The sequence below is a fragment of the Callospermophilus lateralis genome, chromosome 12 (assembly GCF_048772815.1).
Source record: "Callospermophilus lateralis isolate mCalLat2 chromosome 12, mCalLat2.hap1, whole genome shotgun sequence".
Classification (NCBI taxonomy): domain Eukaryota; kingdom Metazoa; phylum Chordata; class Mammalia; order Rodentia; family Sciuridae; genus Callospermophilus; species Callospermophilus lateralis.
Window position 1 is genome coordinate 68493183 of NC_135316.1, and position 18481 is coordinate 68511663.

At 38.7% G+C, this 18481-nt stretch overlaps 1 protein-coding gene across 3 annotated transcripts in view; it reads left to right on the top strand.

The window, feature by feature from the left end:
* LOC143411686 (purine nucleoside phosphorylase LACC1) overlaps window positions 1–18481 on the top strand; it is a 77918-nt gene that overhangs the window by 18803 nt on the left and 40634 nt on the right. The window contains exon 7 of one of the 3 annotated variants that reach the window (XM_076872541.1): window positions 6512–6589. The exons of the other annotated variants lie outside the window; for them this stretch is intronic. Within the exon in view, the coding sequence (XP_076728656.1) occupies window positions 6512–6515 (4 nt within the window). The 3' untranslated portion in view covers window positions 6516–6589. Of the gene's footprint in view, window positions 1–6511; window positions 6590–18481 lie in introns of those variants that run through there. 3 annotated transcript variants of the gene reach the window in all.

An 18481-nucleotide genomic window follows, 5' to 3' on the forward strand; every position in this document is an offset into this window, starting at 1 on the left:
CATTACATTTTGTTAACTTCATAGAAAATCACATCTTTTCCAACTTAGATGAAGTTTTATAAAAAGATTTATATGAAGTAAATCTGTACCAGTTTTATCTTCTCTCCTCCTCCCCCTTTTAGTAATATTATTTTATTTTTGTACATTTAAATTCATAACTTTCTACAGAGCACATGTATTTAAAGACTATGAAGAAAATTTGGCCTTGATAATACTCAGTGGTTAATTGCAGATCTTACTCATTTAAAGGTCTAAGTGGTCATCAATTTCTTCCTGACTTTATATTTCCCTTCCATAGCTATGGTTTGGGAAATGTAATTGGAGCATTATATATATTATATATATATACACATTTATATGTATATATGCACATACATATATGTATATAATTGTTTTATATAAATATATATGTATGTGTGTGTGTGTGTGTATATATATATATATATATATATATATATATATATATATATATATGGAACTCCAGGTTTCATTTGTTAAAATTGTTCTATTCTTCACTTTCCATGTTGTAAGTGTTTTAGCTTCTCATTGCTAAATGTGATTCTTGTGCTTGGTCTTGAAGATGTAGGCTCTTCAACCTGCCGGCAAAGGAAATTTAAAAAATCACAGGATGAAGGGAAAATTCCATCTTCTCCTCCAGATGCATAAAAAGAAATGATTCTGGGTTATAAAACTATCTTTTCAAAAGCTGGTTCAAACAAAGAACCTCCTTGTAAAGGCACCCAGATTCTATAATTGTTAGTACATTTTGTGACAGCAGCCTTTGGTCTCGTAAAAGTATCTATAATTCTCACTGGTTTTCTTCCTGGGAGATCTTCCATATCCATGATCATAGTAGCAGTCTTGAGTCATCACTTCAAAACTCCTTCTGTGAAATTCAAACAGATTAACAAGATGAAATATAATTGAAATCCCTCCAAATCCCAGACTATGGGTGGATGTAACCAAATCACCAAAAAGAGCAGGACTTAAACAAGATGAAGATAAACTGCAGTATTGTAAGTGTTGCTGAAAGTAACAGTAAAATGAAAATACAAACTTCTAGAAAATAATAATAATGAAACATCAAAACCCCTGGGATACATTTGAAGCAGTGTTCTGAGAAACATTTATTAGATTAAAATCCTTTATCTATAAAATGGAAATAGTGGATTCAATATTCAACTCAAAAAAATACAGAAATGAAAACTGAAATAAAGCAGAAGAAATGGAGAAAAAAGGGCCGAAGGTGACAATTTAGAAAGCAAAATAAAACATTAAAAATGGTGATTAATAATGAAGAGAAATAAGCTGTGAATCATTCTCTTTGGTGAAAATACAAATTCAGAAAATACAAAATAGCCCAGGGAAATAATATTTGAAACAGAAAATAGTAAAATTCTACTTTAAATAATTCTTTGCAAAAGTACATGAAACCTTGAAAAGTTGTCAGAACTCTGCTAGTGGCCGTCCTCCTCCCATGATAATCTTTCTAGACCCAATTGAGTTTAAATTCTTTTAGCCTTTGGATTTTCTGATGTACCCTGTGGTATGTAAATTGTTCCAGAGTGTAGAAAAGAGATAAAACATCAAATTCTTTTTATAAAGTATGTGTCAAAATGAAGGCCTGATAAATAGTACTAAAAAATTACAGGCCTGTCTGATTTATGAATATCAATGAAAAATCTTTTAAAAATATTGTTAAATAGGATCTATAATGTCAAATAGAATGCAAAATATTAAGAATATATCATAAGCACATGGCATTCGTTATGGAAATGCCACGAGTTCAATATTAGAAAAAAACATTAGTATAATTCATCAACTCATCATACCATAGTTACAAGAAGAAAAATCATATAACTGTCTTTATAGATATCTAAAAATCTTATCAAAATTCAACATGTATTCTTGACAAAAAGAAGGATGAAGGGAAGGAAGGAGGCAGGGAGAGGGAGGAAAGAAGGAAGGATAAAGTGAGGCAGATAAGGAGAGAGGAAGGCTAGCTCAAGAAATGAGTCAATCAATAATTCCTTGGGCTGGGGATGCGGCTCAAGTGGTAGCGCACTCACTCGCCTGGCATTCGCGTGGTGCTGGGTTCGATCCTCAGCACCACATACAAATAAAGATATTGTGTCTGCCAAAAACTAAAAAATAAATATTAAAAAATTCTCTCTCTCTTTAAAAATAATAATAATAATAATTCCTTAACAGGATTTCATAGATGTGAAGCAAGCAGACATTGCTGCTTCTCAATCTGCTGGAAGAAGAAGTTCATAAGACACCTTGAAATAATTTTGCAGTTTATAAGAAATATGGAGAGGGAGGATTAAGTTAAAGGATATCACAAATTTAGAGTGTGGGTTAAAGATTGACTTTTTGCAGATGATCAAAGTCAAGAAATTAAAAAATGAATGACAAAGGGACTATTAGATTCAAAGATTTAGGAAGCATGTCAATCGCATACAATGAGTGAGTTTAGTTTGCATTGTGATTAGAACAACTCTAAAGACTAATTTATTCAGAAAATTTGAGTAAAGTTAGCTAATAAATGATACCAAGGAATTATTGTCTATCTTGTTAGATGCCAGTGGCATGGCAGTTATGTAAAAAGCACCCATGTTGCTACATATTGACCTATTTAGAGATGAACTGATGTTATGTAAGTGTTACTATTACATGCTTCAATGCTATTAATAACAAGAAAGAAAACAGGGACAGATGATACAAATGTGACAAAATCATGAAAATTGTGAAATCTGAGTGATGGGTATCTGGGGGTCCATTGTACAATTTTCTCAATTTTTCTGTGTGTTTGTAGTTATATTGTTTTTAAAATTAAATTTATACTGCTAGTAGTAATAGGGTAACATCTCTCCCTTTAAAAATATATATATATATACACACACATACATACATATCAATTTCCTTTTTTAAAGCAACAGGTGCACATTGTCTTTATTCTCCTGTGTGCATGGTGGAGTGGGTAAAAGTGTCTGACTGGGTACCTATTGAAACAAAGTATCAGAGTCATATGCCATATATATTAACACAAAGAACAAATAGCTTATATAGAAGAGTTTCATAATTCACAAAGTAAAGACAACAGTAGTTATACTTTCCTCTAGAACTACTAATGATGAATAAAGAAGGATCTTATGCTAACACTTTCTACTGTGATGAATGGGATCTCCTTGAGATAGATAGATATATATATATATATATATATATATATATATATATATATATATATATATATTTCTAAAATAAGTAAAGGGCTTTTTCTAGTCTGCTTTTTCATTAGCACCATCATTGGGAGTATCATAGTACATTTGGGAAAGTAACTCTTAAACAAGTTTAGAGGAAAGCAATTCTGATGGTGAGGGCACCCCAGAATCAGATATGGTCAATGGAGGAATGGGATTAGAAATGATCAGCTTGGGGAAAAGAAGTCTCAGTTGTCAAGAGGATAACACCCAGCATGTATTTGCAGTAGAAAATGGTCAAAAGAGTTAGAAAAATATCAAAACTGGTGGGAATTATCAGAAAGCTGATTTTTGGCTGGGTAAGAATTGGGAAAGGCAATCACTAATGAGGCTTAAGCATCCTAGCACATTTTTACTGGTTATACCAAGAATGCAAATCCCTGGTTGCTTTTTATACAGGCAATTTTTCAGCAAGCAACCTTGAGAGGTATATTAGGTCCTACATTGGAAAAATGAGCTAGCTTGCTTCCCATTTGTTATAAAAAATGGTGGATTCCCCTGACTCGGTATTCTCAACCTAAGAAACAAATAATTGTGCATAGGATATATCTAGGCTCCTGCATGGTGCTGCTTGCTATAGGGCTTGGGCGATTAGGAAAACCAATTCAAACCTGGTGCTCATGCTTCTCCATAGTGGTGAATAATGAAGTCTAAGGCAGATATCTCTAGTCTTCTGCCAATATCCACGAAGCCATGATAGGCTACTTTATTATCTCGTTAAGTAAAGCAAAGTCAATAAACCCCAGGCCTGATAATGAATAAGTGTATCAGTTGGCAGTTCTCTCTCTAGAGGTGGATAGTTAAACATTTTTGTGAGGATGCTGAATATGAACAAAAAAATCAAGTCTCAGACAAGATGATTTCCTTGGACCTGCAACGTCATTCCAATTTTATATATTCTGTTTTTCTTGTTTAAATACACAGTGAATAGGTTTGGACTTGTCTATAGAATACCAGATTACTCTTGTGGAGTTGCCCCCAAAAGAAAAATATTGCTCTGTATCTCCAAACTGAACCATTAGGAAATCCCGAGGTAAACATGGCCTCACTTCTTTTTTTTCTTAAATATTTATTTTTTAAGGTGTAGATGGACACAACACAGTGCCTTTATTTATTTATTTATTTATTTATTTTTTTATGTAGTGCTGAGGATCGAACCCCGGTCCTGCCTGTGCTAGGCGAGTGCTCTACTGCTAAGCCACAATCCCAGCCCAATCTCACTTCTTATTTAAATGGTCCAGCTTCCGTCCATTGTGTTTATATATTCCCACAATAAATCTTTATTTTGCATTTAGATGTAGGAATATTTAAGTGATTATGCCTAAAATGTAATTCATCTCAGACTTTATGTCAGAGCTCTCAGTACCTGGAGGATTATGACTTGAGCCTCAAGTCTATGCCTTGACAACCCTCTTTATGCCCTGTTATAAGATAAGTAACTTTGACTTGTCTTATTGGAAATTCATGGGCATAAGTTTCATTAGCATCAATGAGACTTTAGTATTTAGTGTGGTGGTAAACACATATCCTGCCGCAGACTGGCTAGGCAAAATAACCAGGGGGGTGACAAGCAACTTGTGAAGGTTGAAACAGCGGGAGCCTCTTTATTGTAGGACAGTAGAGGTATATATACATTACTGAATATACAGCTTGACTCAATTTAGCATCATCCAGTTAGAGCAATCAGTCATTAAGGAGTCCTCATCATCTTAATAATTATACACAGCTTAACTTAATTAACATCATTGGATACAGCAGTCAGTCATTAAGGAATCTCCATCATCTTAATGGCTCGCTGGCGTTACTTCTCAAACCACTCCTTCTGGCAAAGTGCCAAGCGCCATCTTGACTTGTCTGTGGCCCTCATCAATATCTCAAAATATTTCTCTTTCATTGCCAAAGCCTTTGATAATGTTTATCAGGATACTTTGAAAACATATAGTAAAACCTGGCCTGGCATTCTGAGTGGCATAATCAGTTTTGGATCACATGATAGGCCACCTTCACTGAACACAAGGCTTCAACCTCACATCAGGCAACCCCCTGCTGTCTTCCTTTGTCTTTTCCTTTGCAAATGCTTTGTGCATCATGCACATTCACCCACTGGGTGGCAGTTTGTGCTCAAGAATGTTTACTGTTTCTTAACAGAATTTCAGACATCAAAGTTTTTCACTAGGAAAATAGGCATCTTATCAAATCTTAAGAAAAAGTATTGTCTTGAATGTAAGCTCCTCCCCAGAGGAGACTACAGGAATTTTAATAGTGTTAATACTTCTTGCCATTTCTCTCAACACATTCTCCCTTCTGTTATCAAATTCACACACCACACATGTACAAAATAGATTTCCCCTCATGCTCTTCAGTTTCATCACCATTGTATAGATTTTCACATCTGAAATAGATACATGCCCTTTCCAAATCCCTCAAGCCCACTTGCCATCTTCAGTGTTCTCATTACCCTACTTCTTATTTCTGTGGCTCTTGCCTGCCAGAGGACTTTCCCCCACTTTCTGTTTCTTAAATATCATACCACCTCCACAGTGAAATCAAGATAGACCAGATTCTGGGTTTCAACACCTCTATTCTTGGGAAGTCATATGGTTCCCTTTCACTTAAACCAACTCTGTTCATAATGCAAATTGAGGCCAATTGACTTGGACTACCTAAGATTTATATTCAATTAAGAGAGGCAGAAATGTCCAAGAGATTAAATTGCATGTTTATGATTAAACCATGAAAACCCCACAAAAATATAGACACATTTTTAAAAAATGAAAAAATTCCTAATAATAGTTGTTCTAGATGGAATTGTGAAAGCCTTTATCTCCCCTTTCTGCTATCTTGTAGTTTTCCCAATATTATCGTTAATGAAAAATATATTCAACTACACTTAAACCATCTGTACTCTTCCTCTTACCTAAATTAAAAACTTCTGTTTCCTTTGTATGTTCTGCTAATTTTCCCATAGTTCCTTAGCAGTATTTTGACATTTCCTTGAACATAGCACTGGTTATTGCTGAGTGTAATAGCTTTGATTTATTTTTTTTCAAAAAATAAATTCCTTATGTTTTAATATCTTTCAATTTACAGAGAATTGCAAAGATAGTACAATTTCCATAAACCCCATGCCCAGTTTCCCTATTACTAGCCTCATTATTTGTCTCCTTTGTCACAGTTAATGAGCCCATAATGATACCTTATTGTTAACTAAAGTCCTTTCTTTATCAGACTTCCTTTGTTTCCACCAGATAGCCATCTCCCTACCTAAGGACCAGTCCTTTTTCTTTTCCAAGAAGCCATCAGTCCTGGAAACCACATTGAATTCAGTCATCATGTCTCCTTAGGCTTTCTTGGCTGGGACAGTTTCGTCAAGATCTTGGCAGCTTTGAGGAGTACTGGCCAGGTATTTAGTTGAATGTCCCTCATTTAGGATTTGTCTAATATTTTCCTCATAATTAGCCTGGGATTATAAACTATGGAGAGAAGATCACAAAACTAAAGTGTCATTCTCATAACCTTTTATCAAGAATATGTCCTGCCCACAGAACACAATGTTGTTAGTCACCTGCCTGAAGTAGTGTTTCCCAGGTTCCTCCACTGGAAAGTTACTCTTTCATTTCCCTTTTGTTCCTCACTGTTTGAAAGTGTATACATAGCTCAGACTTGCTAAGTGGAGTTATGTTTTAACTCAGTGTGTTGTCTACATAAATTATTTGAAATGCTTCTGTACTGGAGAGTTGTCTGCTTTCATCCATGAATTATTTAATCATTTATATTAGTATGGGCTTATGGATATGTATTTTCTACTTTGAATTTCTTTCTTTTTTTTTTTTAATATTTTTTTTTATTGTTGGTTGTTCAAAACATTACATAGTTCTTGATATATCATATTTCACACTTTGATTCAAGTGGGTTATGAACTCCCATTTTTACTCCGTTTACAAATTGCAGAATCACATCAGTTACACTTCCATTGATTTATATATTGCCATACTAGGGTCTGTTGTATTCTGCTGCCTTTCCTATCCGTTACTACCCCCCTCCCCTCCCCTCCCCTCCCCTCTTCTCTCTCTACCCACTCTACTGCAGTTCATATCTCCCCCTTGTATTATTTTTCCCTTTCCCCTCGTTACCTCTTGTATGTAATTTTGTATAACCCTGAGGGTCTCCTTCCATTTCCATGCAATTTCCCTTCTCCCTCCCTTTCCCTCCCACCTCTCGTCCCTGTTTAATGTTAATCTTCTTCTCATGCTCTTCGTCCCTACTCTGTTCTTAGTTACTCTCCTTATATCAAAGAAGACATTTGGCATTTGTTTTTTAGGGATTGGCTGGCTTCACTCAGCATAATCTGCTCTAATGCCATCCATTTCCCTCCAAATTCTATGATTTTGTCATTTCTTAATGCAGAGTAATATTCCATTGTGTATAAATGCCACATTTTTTTTATCCATTCGTCTATTGAAGGGCATCTAGGTTGGTTCCACAGTCTTGCTATTGTGAACTGTGCTGCTATGAACATCGATGTAGCAGTGTCCCTGTAGCATGCTCTATTTAGGTCTTTAGGGAATAGACCGAGAAGGGGAATAGTTGGGTCAAATGGTGGTTCCATTCCCAACTTTCCAAGAAATCTCCATACTGCTTTCCAGATTGGCTGCACCAATTTGCAGTCCCACCAACAATGAACAAGTGTACCCTTTTCCCCACATCCTCGCCAGCACTTGTTGTTGTTTGACTTCCTAATGGCTGCCAATCTTACTGGAGTGAGATGGTATCTTAGGGTGGTTTTGATTTGCATTTCTCTGACTGCTAGGGATGGTGAGCATTTTTTCATGTACTTGTTGATTGATTGTATGTCCTCCTCTGAGAAGTGTCTGTTCATGTCTTTGGCCCATTTGTTGATTGGGTTATTTGTTATCTTGTTGTCTAATTTTTTGAGTTCTTTGTATACTCTGGATATTAGGGCTCTATCTGAAGTGTGAGGAGTAAAGATTTGTTCCCAGGATGTAGGCTCCCTATTTACCTCTCTTGTTGTTTCTTTTGCTGAGAGAAAACTTTTTAGTTTGAGTAAGTCCCATTTGTTGATTCTAGTTATTAACTGTTGTGCTATGGGTGTCCTATTGAGGAATTTGGAGCCCGACCCCACAGTATGTAGATCGTAGCCGACTTTTTCTTCTATCAGACGCCGTGTCTCTGATTTGATATCAAGCTCCTTGATCCATTTTGAGTTAACTTTAGTGCATGGCGAGAGAAAGGGATTCAGTTTCATTTTGTTGCATATGGATTTCCAGTTTTCCCAGCACCATTTGTTGAAGATGCTATCCTTCCTCCATTGCATGCTTTTAGCCCCTTTATCAAATATAAGATAGTTGTAGTTTTGTGGGTTGGTTTCTGTGTCCTCTATTCTGTACCATTGGTCCACCCGCCTGTTTTGGTACCAGTACCATGCTGTTTTTGTTACTATTGCTCTGTAGTGTAGTTTGAAGTCTGGTATCGCTATACCGCCTGATTCACCCTTCCTGCTTAGCATTGTTTTTGCTATTCTGGGTCTTTTATTTTTCCATATGAATTTCATGATTACTTTCTCTATTTCTATAAGAAATGCCATTGGGATTTTGATTGGTATTGCATTAAACCTATAGAGAACTTTTGGTAATATTGTCATTTTGATGATGTTAGTTCTGCCTATCCATGAACAGGGTATATTTTTCCATCTTCTAAGATCCTCTTCTATTTCTCTCTTTAGGGTTCTGTAGTTTTCATTGTATAAGTCTTTCACCTCTTTTGTTAGGTTGATTCCTAAGTATTTTATTTTTTGGGGGGATATTGTGAATGGAGTGGTTGTCCTCATTTCCATTTCAGAGGATTTGTCGCTGATATACAGGAATGCCTTTGATTTATGTGTGTTGATTTTATATCCTGCCACTTTACTGAATTCATTTATTAGTGCTAATCGTTTCTTTGTAGACCCTTTTGGGTCTGCTAGGTATAGAATCATGTCATCTGCAAATAGTGATAATTTAAGTTCTTCTTTTCCTATTTTTATGCCTTTAATTTCTTTCGTCTAATTGCTCTGGCCAGTGATTCGATAACTATGTTGAACAGAAGTGGTGAGAGAGGGCATCCCTGTCTTGTTCCAGATTTTAGAGGGAATGCCTTCAATTTTTCTCCATTCAGAATGATGCTAGCCTGAGGTTTAGCATAGATTGCTTTTACAATGTTGAGGTAAGTTCCTGTTATCCCTAGTTTTTCTAGCATTTTGAACATAAAGGGATGCTGTACTTTGTCGAATGCTTTTTCTGCATCTATCGAGATGATCATATGGTTCTTATTTTTAAGTCTATTGATGTGGTGAATAACATTAATTGATTTCCGTATATTGAACCAGCCTTGCATCCCAGGGATGAATCCTACTTGATCATGGTGCACAATTTTTTTGATATGTTTTTGAATCCGATTTGCCAAAATTTTATTGAGGATTTTTGCATCTAGGTTCATTAGAGATATTGGTCTGTAGTTTTCTTTCTTTGAAGTGTCTTTGTCTGGTTTAGGAATCAGGGTGATGTTGGCCTCGTAGAAAGAATTTGGAAGTTCTCCCTCTTTTTCTATTTCCTGAAATAGCTTGAAAAGTATTGGTGTTAGTTCCTCTTTAAAGGTTTTGTAAAACTCTGCTGTATACCCATCCGGTCCTGGGCTTTTCTTAGTTGGTAGTCTTTTGATGGTTTCTTCTATTTCCTCAATTGATATTGGTCTGTTTAGGTTGTCTATATCCTCCTGCCTTAATCTGGGCAGATCATATGACTTAAGAAATTTATCGATGCCTTCACTATCTTCTATTTTATTGGAGTATAAGGATTCAAAATAGTTTCTGATTATCTTCTGTATTTCTGAAGTGTCTGTTGTGATATTGCCTTTTTCATCCCGTATGCTAGTAATTTGATTTCTCTCTCTTCTTCTCTTCGTTAGCATGGCTAAGGGTCTGTCGATTTTATTTATTTTTTCAAAGAACCAACTTTTAGTTTTGTCAATCTTTTCAATTGTTTCTTTTGTTTCGATTTCATTAATTTCAGCTCTGATTTTAATAATTTCTTGCCTTCTACTTCTTTTGCTGTTGTTTTGCTCTTCTTTTTCTAGGATTTTGAGATGGAGTATGAGATCATTTATTTGTTGGTTTTTTCTTTTTTTAAGGAATGAACTCCAAGCAATGAATTTTCCTCTTAGAACTGCTTTTAATGTGTCCCATAGATTCCGATATGTTGTGTCTGTGCTTTCATTTATCTCTAAGAATTTTTTAATTTCCTCCTTGATGTCTTCTATAACCCATTGATCATTTAGTAACCAATTGTTCATTCTCCAAGTGATGCATGTTTTTTCCTTCCTTCTTTTATCGTTGATTTTCAGTTTCATTCCATTATGATCAGATAAGATGCATGGTATTATCTCCACTCCTTTATATTGTCTAAGAGTTGCCCTGTGACATAATATATGATCTATTTTTGAGAAGGATCCATGTGCTGCTGAGAAAAAAGTGTAACTGCTTGATGTTGGGTGGTATATTCTATATATATCAATTAAGTCTAGGTTATTAATTGTGTTATTGAGTTCTATAGTTTCCTTATTCAACTTTTGTTTGGAAGATCTGTCTAGTGGTGAGAGAGGTGTGTTGAAGTCTCCCATGATTATTGTATGTTGGTCTATTAGACTCTTAAACTTAAGAAGAGTTTGTTTGATGAACATAGCTGCACCATTGTTTGGGGCATATATATTTATGATAGTTATGTCTTGTTGGTGTATGGTTCCCTTGAGCAGTATGTAGTGTCCCTCTTTATCCCTTTTGATTAACTTTGGCTTGAAATCTATTTTATTTGATATGAGTATGGACACTCCTGCTTGTTTCCTAAGTCCATATGAGTGATATGATTTTTCCCAACCTTTCACCTTCAGTCTATGTATGTCTTTTCCTATCAAATGCGTCTCCTGTAGGCAGCATATTGTTGGGTCTTGTTTTGTGATCCATTCTACTAGTCTGTGTCTCTTGATTGGTGAGTTTAAGCCATTAACATTTAGGGTTATTATTGAGATATGGGTTGTTCTTCCAGCCATAATTGTTTATTTATGTTACTAAACATGGTTTGTTTTCCTTTTTTGATTATTTTCCCCCCCTTTACTGTCCTACCTCCCACTGTTGGTATTCATTGTTATTTTCCATTTCCTCTTCCTGTAATGTTTTGCCGAGGATGTTTTGAAGACATGGTTTTCTAGCTGCAAATTCTTTTAACTTTTGTTTATCGTGGAAGGTTTTAATTTCATCTTCCATCCTGAAGCTTAATTTCGCTGGATACATGATTCTTGGTTGGAACCCATTTTCTTTCAGTTTTTGAAATATGTGATTCCAGGATCTTCTAGCTTTCAGAGTCTGTGTTGAAAGATCAGCTGTTATCCTGATTGGTTTACCCCTAAATGTAATCTGCTTCCTTTCTCTTGTAGCTTTTAAAATTCTCTCCTTATTCTGTATGTTGGGCATCTTCATTATAATGTGTCTAGGTGTGGATCTCTTATGATTTTGCACATTCGGCGTCCTGTATGCTTCTAGGATTTGGGATTCTGTCTCATTCTTCAAGTCTGGGAAGTTTTCTCGTATTATTTCATTGAATAGGTGGTTCATTCCTTTGGTTTGGACCTCTATACCTTCCTGTATCCCAATGACTCTTAAGTTTGGTCTCTTTATATTATCCCATATTTCTTGGATGTTCTGCTCATGGTTTCTTAACAGTTTTGCTGAGCTATCTATGTTCTTTTCAAGTTGAAATACTTTGTCTTCATTGTCTGATGTTCTATCTTCTAAGTGTTCTACTCTGCTGGTAGTATTCTCAATTGAGTTTTTAAGTTGGTTTATTGCTTCCTGCATTTCTAGGATTTCTGTTTGTTTGTTTTTTATTACCTCTATCTCCCTGTATAGTTGATCTTTTGCTTCTTGGATTTGTTTATGTAATACATTGTCGAAGTGGTCGAAATGATCTTTCATTGTCTGATTTTGCTGTCTAATGTCTTCCTTGAGACTCCAGATCATTTGCAGCATGTATATCCTGAATTCTTTATCTGACATTCCATCTGCTGCAGCTATAACCTCTTCTAAAGTTGAGTTGACCTGCATTGCTTGTGGTCCTTTCTTTCCTTGTCTTTTCATATTGCTCGTGTTTCTTTCTGCTTAGTGAAACTATTGTGTTTTTGAAATTTTTCCCCCTATATATTTATATTGCTCTTGTATAGTTGAAAAGTCTCCCTTGCAGGGGCGGGCGGCAGCTCTGCTCCTCCTCCAATTGGGGTGTTTTGTCTACCACGCTGGTGGGCCGCTGGGACTGTTCTGCCGGTCGGTCGCAGGTCTGCCTACCTTGGAGGCGCGGGCAGCGGCTCTGCTCTGCCCTTCCTCCTATTGCTGTGACGTGTCTACCACGTCACCACGTCCGTGAACCCCTGGGCCTGTTCCACCAGTTAGTCGCGGATCTGACTACCTTGCAGGCGTGGGCGGCGGCTCTGCTCTGCCCCTTCTCCAATTGGGTTGTCGTGACTACCACCCCGGCAGGTCGCTGTGCCTGTTCTGGGCGCGGGCTGCGGCTCTGCTCTGCCCCTACTCCAAATGGAGTGATGTGACTGCCACGCTGGCGGGCCGCTGGGCCTGATCCAGGCTCGGGGAGCGGCTCTGCTCTGCCCCTCCCCCAAGTGGTGTGACGTGTCTACCACGCCGGCAGGCCGCTGGGGCTGTTCTGCCAGACTGTCACAGGCCTGCCTACCTTGCGGACGCGGGTGGAGGATCTGCTTTCCCCCTACTCCAATTGGGGATTCTTGACAACCACGCCGGCGGGTCGCTGGGCCTATTCCGGGCTCTGGCAGCGGCTCTGTTCGGCCCCTGCTCGAGTCGGAGCGATGCGACACCACGCCGGCAGGTCTCTGGACCTGCTCCGGGCGCAGGCGGCGGCTCTGTTCGGCCCCCGCTCTAGCCGGAGCGACGAGACACCACGCCGGCGGGTCGCTGTGCCTGTTCCGGGCTCTGGCGGCGGCTCTGTTCGGCCCCTGCTCTAGCCGGAGCGACGCGACACCACGCCGGCGGGTCGCTGTGCCTGTTCCGGGCTCTGGCGGCGGCTCTGTTCGGCCCCTGCTCTAGCCGGGGCGACGCGACACCACGCCGGCAGGTCGCTAGGCCTGTTCCGGGCTCTGGCGGCGGCTCTGCTCCGCCCCTCTGGCCTTCACAGTATTCAGCAGGACCCGGACCGAGAGACAGTTTCCACGGGTTCTTTATCCCTGGGCCAGAGCAGTTCCGGGAGCCAGAATTCGGCCTCTCCGGACTTGGTGCATGCTCCGACAGGAGCAGGCTTCAAGAAGCAGTTTCCGCGGGTTCTATAGCCCTGGGCCAGAGCAGCTCCGGTAGCCGGAGCTCCGCCGCTCCGGGCTCGGTGCGTGTTCTGATAGGAGCAGGCTCCAAGAAGCAGTTTCCGCGTGTTATTTAGCACTAAGTCTGAGCAATTTGTCTGCGAGACGCAGACAATTGTCAGCCTGAAATTACCTGTTCTATAGCTGAAAGAGCTGCAATCAGTCAAAAACAAGGATGGTGACGTCAGCTCTCCAAGATGGTGGCCGCTGGCTTCCTCCGTGGTCTGACCGGTGTGGAGAACCGAACTGGACCGTTTCCTTCCCCGTCTCCAACCCAGAATTCAGCTCCGAGCTCAGCAAATGCCTAGCTGGCAGGAGCCCGCAGAATCAGCATCGCTGTATCTCTGCGCCACCAGCCCGTCGTTTCCCAGTGCGCTCCGCAGACTCCAGCCGCAGGGCGATCTGCCGAACAATAAGCGCTCCGTACGGACAAATCGCTCGCTTTTGAGCCCCTGAAGCTGATCCTCGTGCGATGAAAATCCTTCCACTAGGTTTTGGAGCACCCCAATTTTGCTGGAAATTCCTAACCAGATAGCTTTTAGCCGTTCTAACTCATCATTTTCCCTCACAGTGACGCAGTACTCGGAGTTACTGCACTCCCTTCGCGGCCATCTTCCCAACCAACCTCTACTTTGAATTTCAATCCAATGTCACTTTATTTTTGTTGCTCAGATTATCCATTTGTTGCTCTTCCAGTTGGGTTCCTATTTATCTTTGAAATAACCTTTTTTTTTTCTTTTTAGTTTTTAAGCCCTTTTCTTCCTTCCTCATTCCCTCCCTTCCTTTCTTCCTTCTTTCCTTTCTTTTGTCCTTTTGTTTTTCCTTTTCTCTCTCTTTCCCTCCCTCCCCCCCCCCACTCTTTCCTCTTTCCCTCCCTCTTTTTCTTTCTTTCTCTCTCTCTCTCTTCTGGGGATTGATCCCAAGGCCTTAGTCATACTAAGCAGGCACTTTGCCAGCAATCTACTCCCCAGTCCTTTTTATTTGAAACAGTGACTTATAAAATTTTCCAGGCTGGCTTTCGATTTGCAATCCTCCTGTCTCAGTCTCCTGAGTACCTGGGATTACAGGCATACCCATCAAACCCGGCATTTCATTACTTTCTGACACTATAGATCTTCCTTCTGAGACTACATGAATATAACTCATCTTATATAGTCCCTACCCAAGTGTTAGAATTTATTGATTATTTAATTTAGTATCATTATCATCATCACTGCTGAAGATCGAAAGCAATGTCTTTCCCAGTTTAGGTAAGTGCCCTACTGATGAACCTTGGATGATGATCATAATAAAGATCAAATTTTAAAACGAACTGAGTATCATCCATACCTTATCTTTGACATACCTTTTTTGTGCATTCCTATAATCCCAACTATTAGGAATGCCAAAACAGGAGAATAGGAAGTTTAAGGCCAGATTTAGCTATTGAACAAGATCCTGTCTCAAAATAAATAAATGCAAATGGACTATGGATGTAGTTCAGTGATAAAGTACACCTGGGTTCAATGCTCAGTACCGCAATAAAAGGGAAAAAAATACTGTGTGTCTGTTGTGTGTAAGGACTTGTATTAGGAATACCATTCTTTAAAAACAATTGAACATGAAGCCAAGAAAATAGAAATATGGGTAAGATGGCATAAAACTTCAGGTTGGTAATGACATTTGTAGGTAGTTTGTAGGTGACCCTCCAGTTTTTCTTTGTCGATGTTATTTCAAGTTCATATGATAAGAACATGTCTGAATGTGCAATTGAAGTTCATCATATTCTATCAGGATACTACTAGTCTCCCAGTTTCCCAGGCAAAAGTCTTTGAGTTATTTTTGTTTTATTTCATCTTCAGTACTAGTACAGACTGGCTCCTTTCCTTATCTTTAGCCCTTTTGTAAAAACCCTCCAATGTAGCCATATCAGAAAAAAAAAAAAAAAAAAAAAAACCTTGGTGTGCAGTTCTCAGTGTACTTCAAATATACTTCTGAGCTTTTGCTCTTGCTTCTGAGCTGTTCTCTTTCATTTCCCCTGAAATTCCTTCTCTTTGAAACTCTTCCATCATCACCTCACTCTAGCTGAGTCCAAGTCACTAATGTTCAGCAAGCACTTGAGTAGTTATTAGGTGATGAGTGATAGTAATATAGGAAATGCCCAACTCTATTTTCTACCCTCACACAGAATCTATCTTCTTCCCAGCCCTCCCTACTTGAGAAAGTCTAGTAGGTCAAATGGGTATGTGCCATTTTAGAGGCAATTACCAGGCAGCATGGTGACCCAGGCATCCATCTTTCAGAGGTGGTCAAGAAAAAAAAACTGGTCCTTGTGTTGAGTCTGAAGGTGACTCAAGTAGTTTAAAAGGATACAGAGTCAAAATGTTTCTACACAGTGAGGTGAAATAGTTTGGCACTTCAAAGCCTAACAGTGGTAGGGTGGGTAGAAGGTATCCTGCACATAGGCAAGTGGGAAAAGGCAATGTTAGGAAGGTGGAGCTGGGTGTGGAGGTGCCCACCTGGAATCCCAGTGGCTTGGGAGGCTGAGGTGGGAGGATCACAAGTTCTAGGCCAGCTTCAGCAATTTAGTTAGACTCTAAGCCACATAGCAGGACCCTGTCTCAATAAATAAATAAATAAATAATGAAAACAGCTGGGGAATGTGGCTCAGTGGTTAAGTGTCCCTGGGCCTAATCTCCAGTACCAAACTAAGAAAAAAGAAAAACAGGGACCAAATTATGAGGACCCTTGATGGACTCCAAAGAAGTTAAGGCTTTATCTTGTAGGTATTAGAAGTTATTACAAGACTTAGAAAAGGGGAATGACAAGAACAGATTTGTCTTTCAGAAAGATCCTTCCTGATTATGGTGTGGATTAGAAATAGGTAAGACCAACTAGGCAACCAGTTAGAAATGACCATAGAGCCTGGATGGGCAGGGATGTTAAGGCCTGAACAAAGGTAAAAGCTGAGCTGAAGGAGGAGCAAGAATGAATCTGAAAGGTTCAACAGAATTTGGTGAATAATCAGATATGGGAGTGGGAGAGAGGATTGGGTGGACCCCAGGTTCCTAGCTGATGTCACTAATTAGGAGAGAGGATATAGAAACTGAGTAGTTCTTAGAGGTGGTAGTGATGAATGTCGGTATATTTGGGGACATTTTGGTCTGATTATTTGTACTAATTAACTTCACACATTAATATATGGATTAGAATGAAAGTTCTCAGTAATGAAAAACTTCCTTAACAGCATTCTTCAACTTGGCAAAAATATTTAAATGTCTTCCTTCTTTCTTATAGGAATTAGGAATAGTGGGGATTGTGTGGGTCGTAGATCCCCAAATTTCTAAAACAGTGTCATTCTTCTACATTTTTATTCTTTTAACAAATGCAATTTATTAACTATTTAATTGATATGATCTAATTTATATAGACTTTTGTGCACAAGGAAATTCATAAATCATCAAAAAGTTTAAGATATGACTTCCAGAACTCAATACCCATTAGAGAACCATTCAGTGGTAAATAGCCATGTTTTAAAGGTTTTCCTGGGACATGCAGAAAGTGGGTCTCATGTTGAGTAAGGAGGAACCAGAGAGGACTGCAGTGGGGATAGCTGAGCAAGTCTCTAAAGTATGAACAGTTTCTGAAAAGTCAGACAGGGGCAAAGAGACTAGCATTAGGAGAGACAGGTAGGAGTCCATGTCAGTGAGTTCAAGTGGGACGAAAGGCCTTGGCCAATCTTGATTAGCCTCTGGACTCAGCTAGAGTGACTTAATGAATCTGAAGGGTTCTCTGACTCCTATCTCAGCTGACTCCTATCGCTGCTCTCCTGCATCCATAGTCTCTTCAGTATTCATTTTGTGATAGTTTTCCTAAAGTGTGATGAAAATTTCTGGTTATATGTTTTTCTGGTTTTTCTAAATTTGCTTCTCATTCTGAATTTTAGCTTTTCTAGCGTTAGTGCTAAAAGCAATTAATAAATTGTAGTATTCTCTAACCGCCCTAGTTTCTGTTTTTGGTAATATCCCATTTGCCTGTGAGATCCACATGCAGCCTTTTGAGACAATGTAACTAAACTCCCATTAGAGTCAACTGTGTAATAGTGAGGTACTCATATAACATATCCTGAAAAGCAATAGATGAAATCAACACTTGGTAAGGATACATAATAGCAAATCTTACAAGGAGGCATTCAATAAATCTTTCTGAATGAGTGAATTTCACATAATAACCTGTAACTGAGTGGTCTTCATTGTATAACTTCATTGAATGTCTTTTACTGTCGGAGCAGAAAATACAAGAGGAGGCTCAGAGGATAATTTGCTAGGCCATGGTACTTCTGCAGATGATTTCCCTTGGCTTCTTCTGTCACAGCAAGCTTCCTGGTCCTCTGAGGGTTAGGGAATCTTCTCCCTAAGGGGTCCTAGTTGAAGATCTCTCTGAAGTACATCAAAACATCACTTGTGTTTTCCAAGTGGCTGACCTCCACTTCTGCTCTTTCTTTACAATCAGGAATTCCAAATGTTTTGAAAATAGCTTTTTCTTTAAAGCTGGTAAGCCTTTTAGGATTTGTTTGTTGTTTCTGAACAAGCTTCTAATGTCATTGGCAGAGGAAGATTGTAACTTAACTAGCCTCACTTTGATGGTTGATCATAAATTCTCAAATTAACACAGTCCAAATTAAGGACATTTTATGTGTCTATGACTGTATCTATATAGGGCTACATGTATGTGAATTAAGAATCAGTAACTCCAAATTGGAAGGAAACATAAAAATAAGTTCTGCCTAAATTCTACTTTGTGCAGATGAAGAG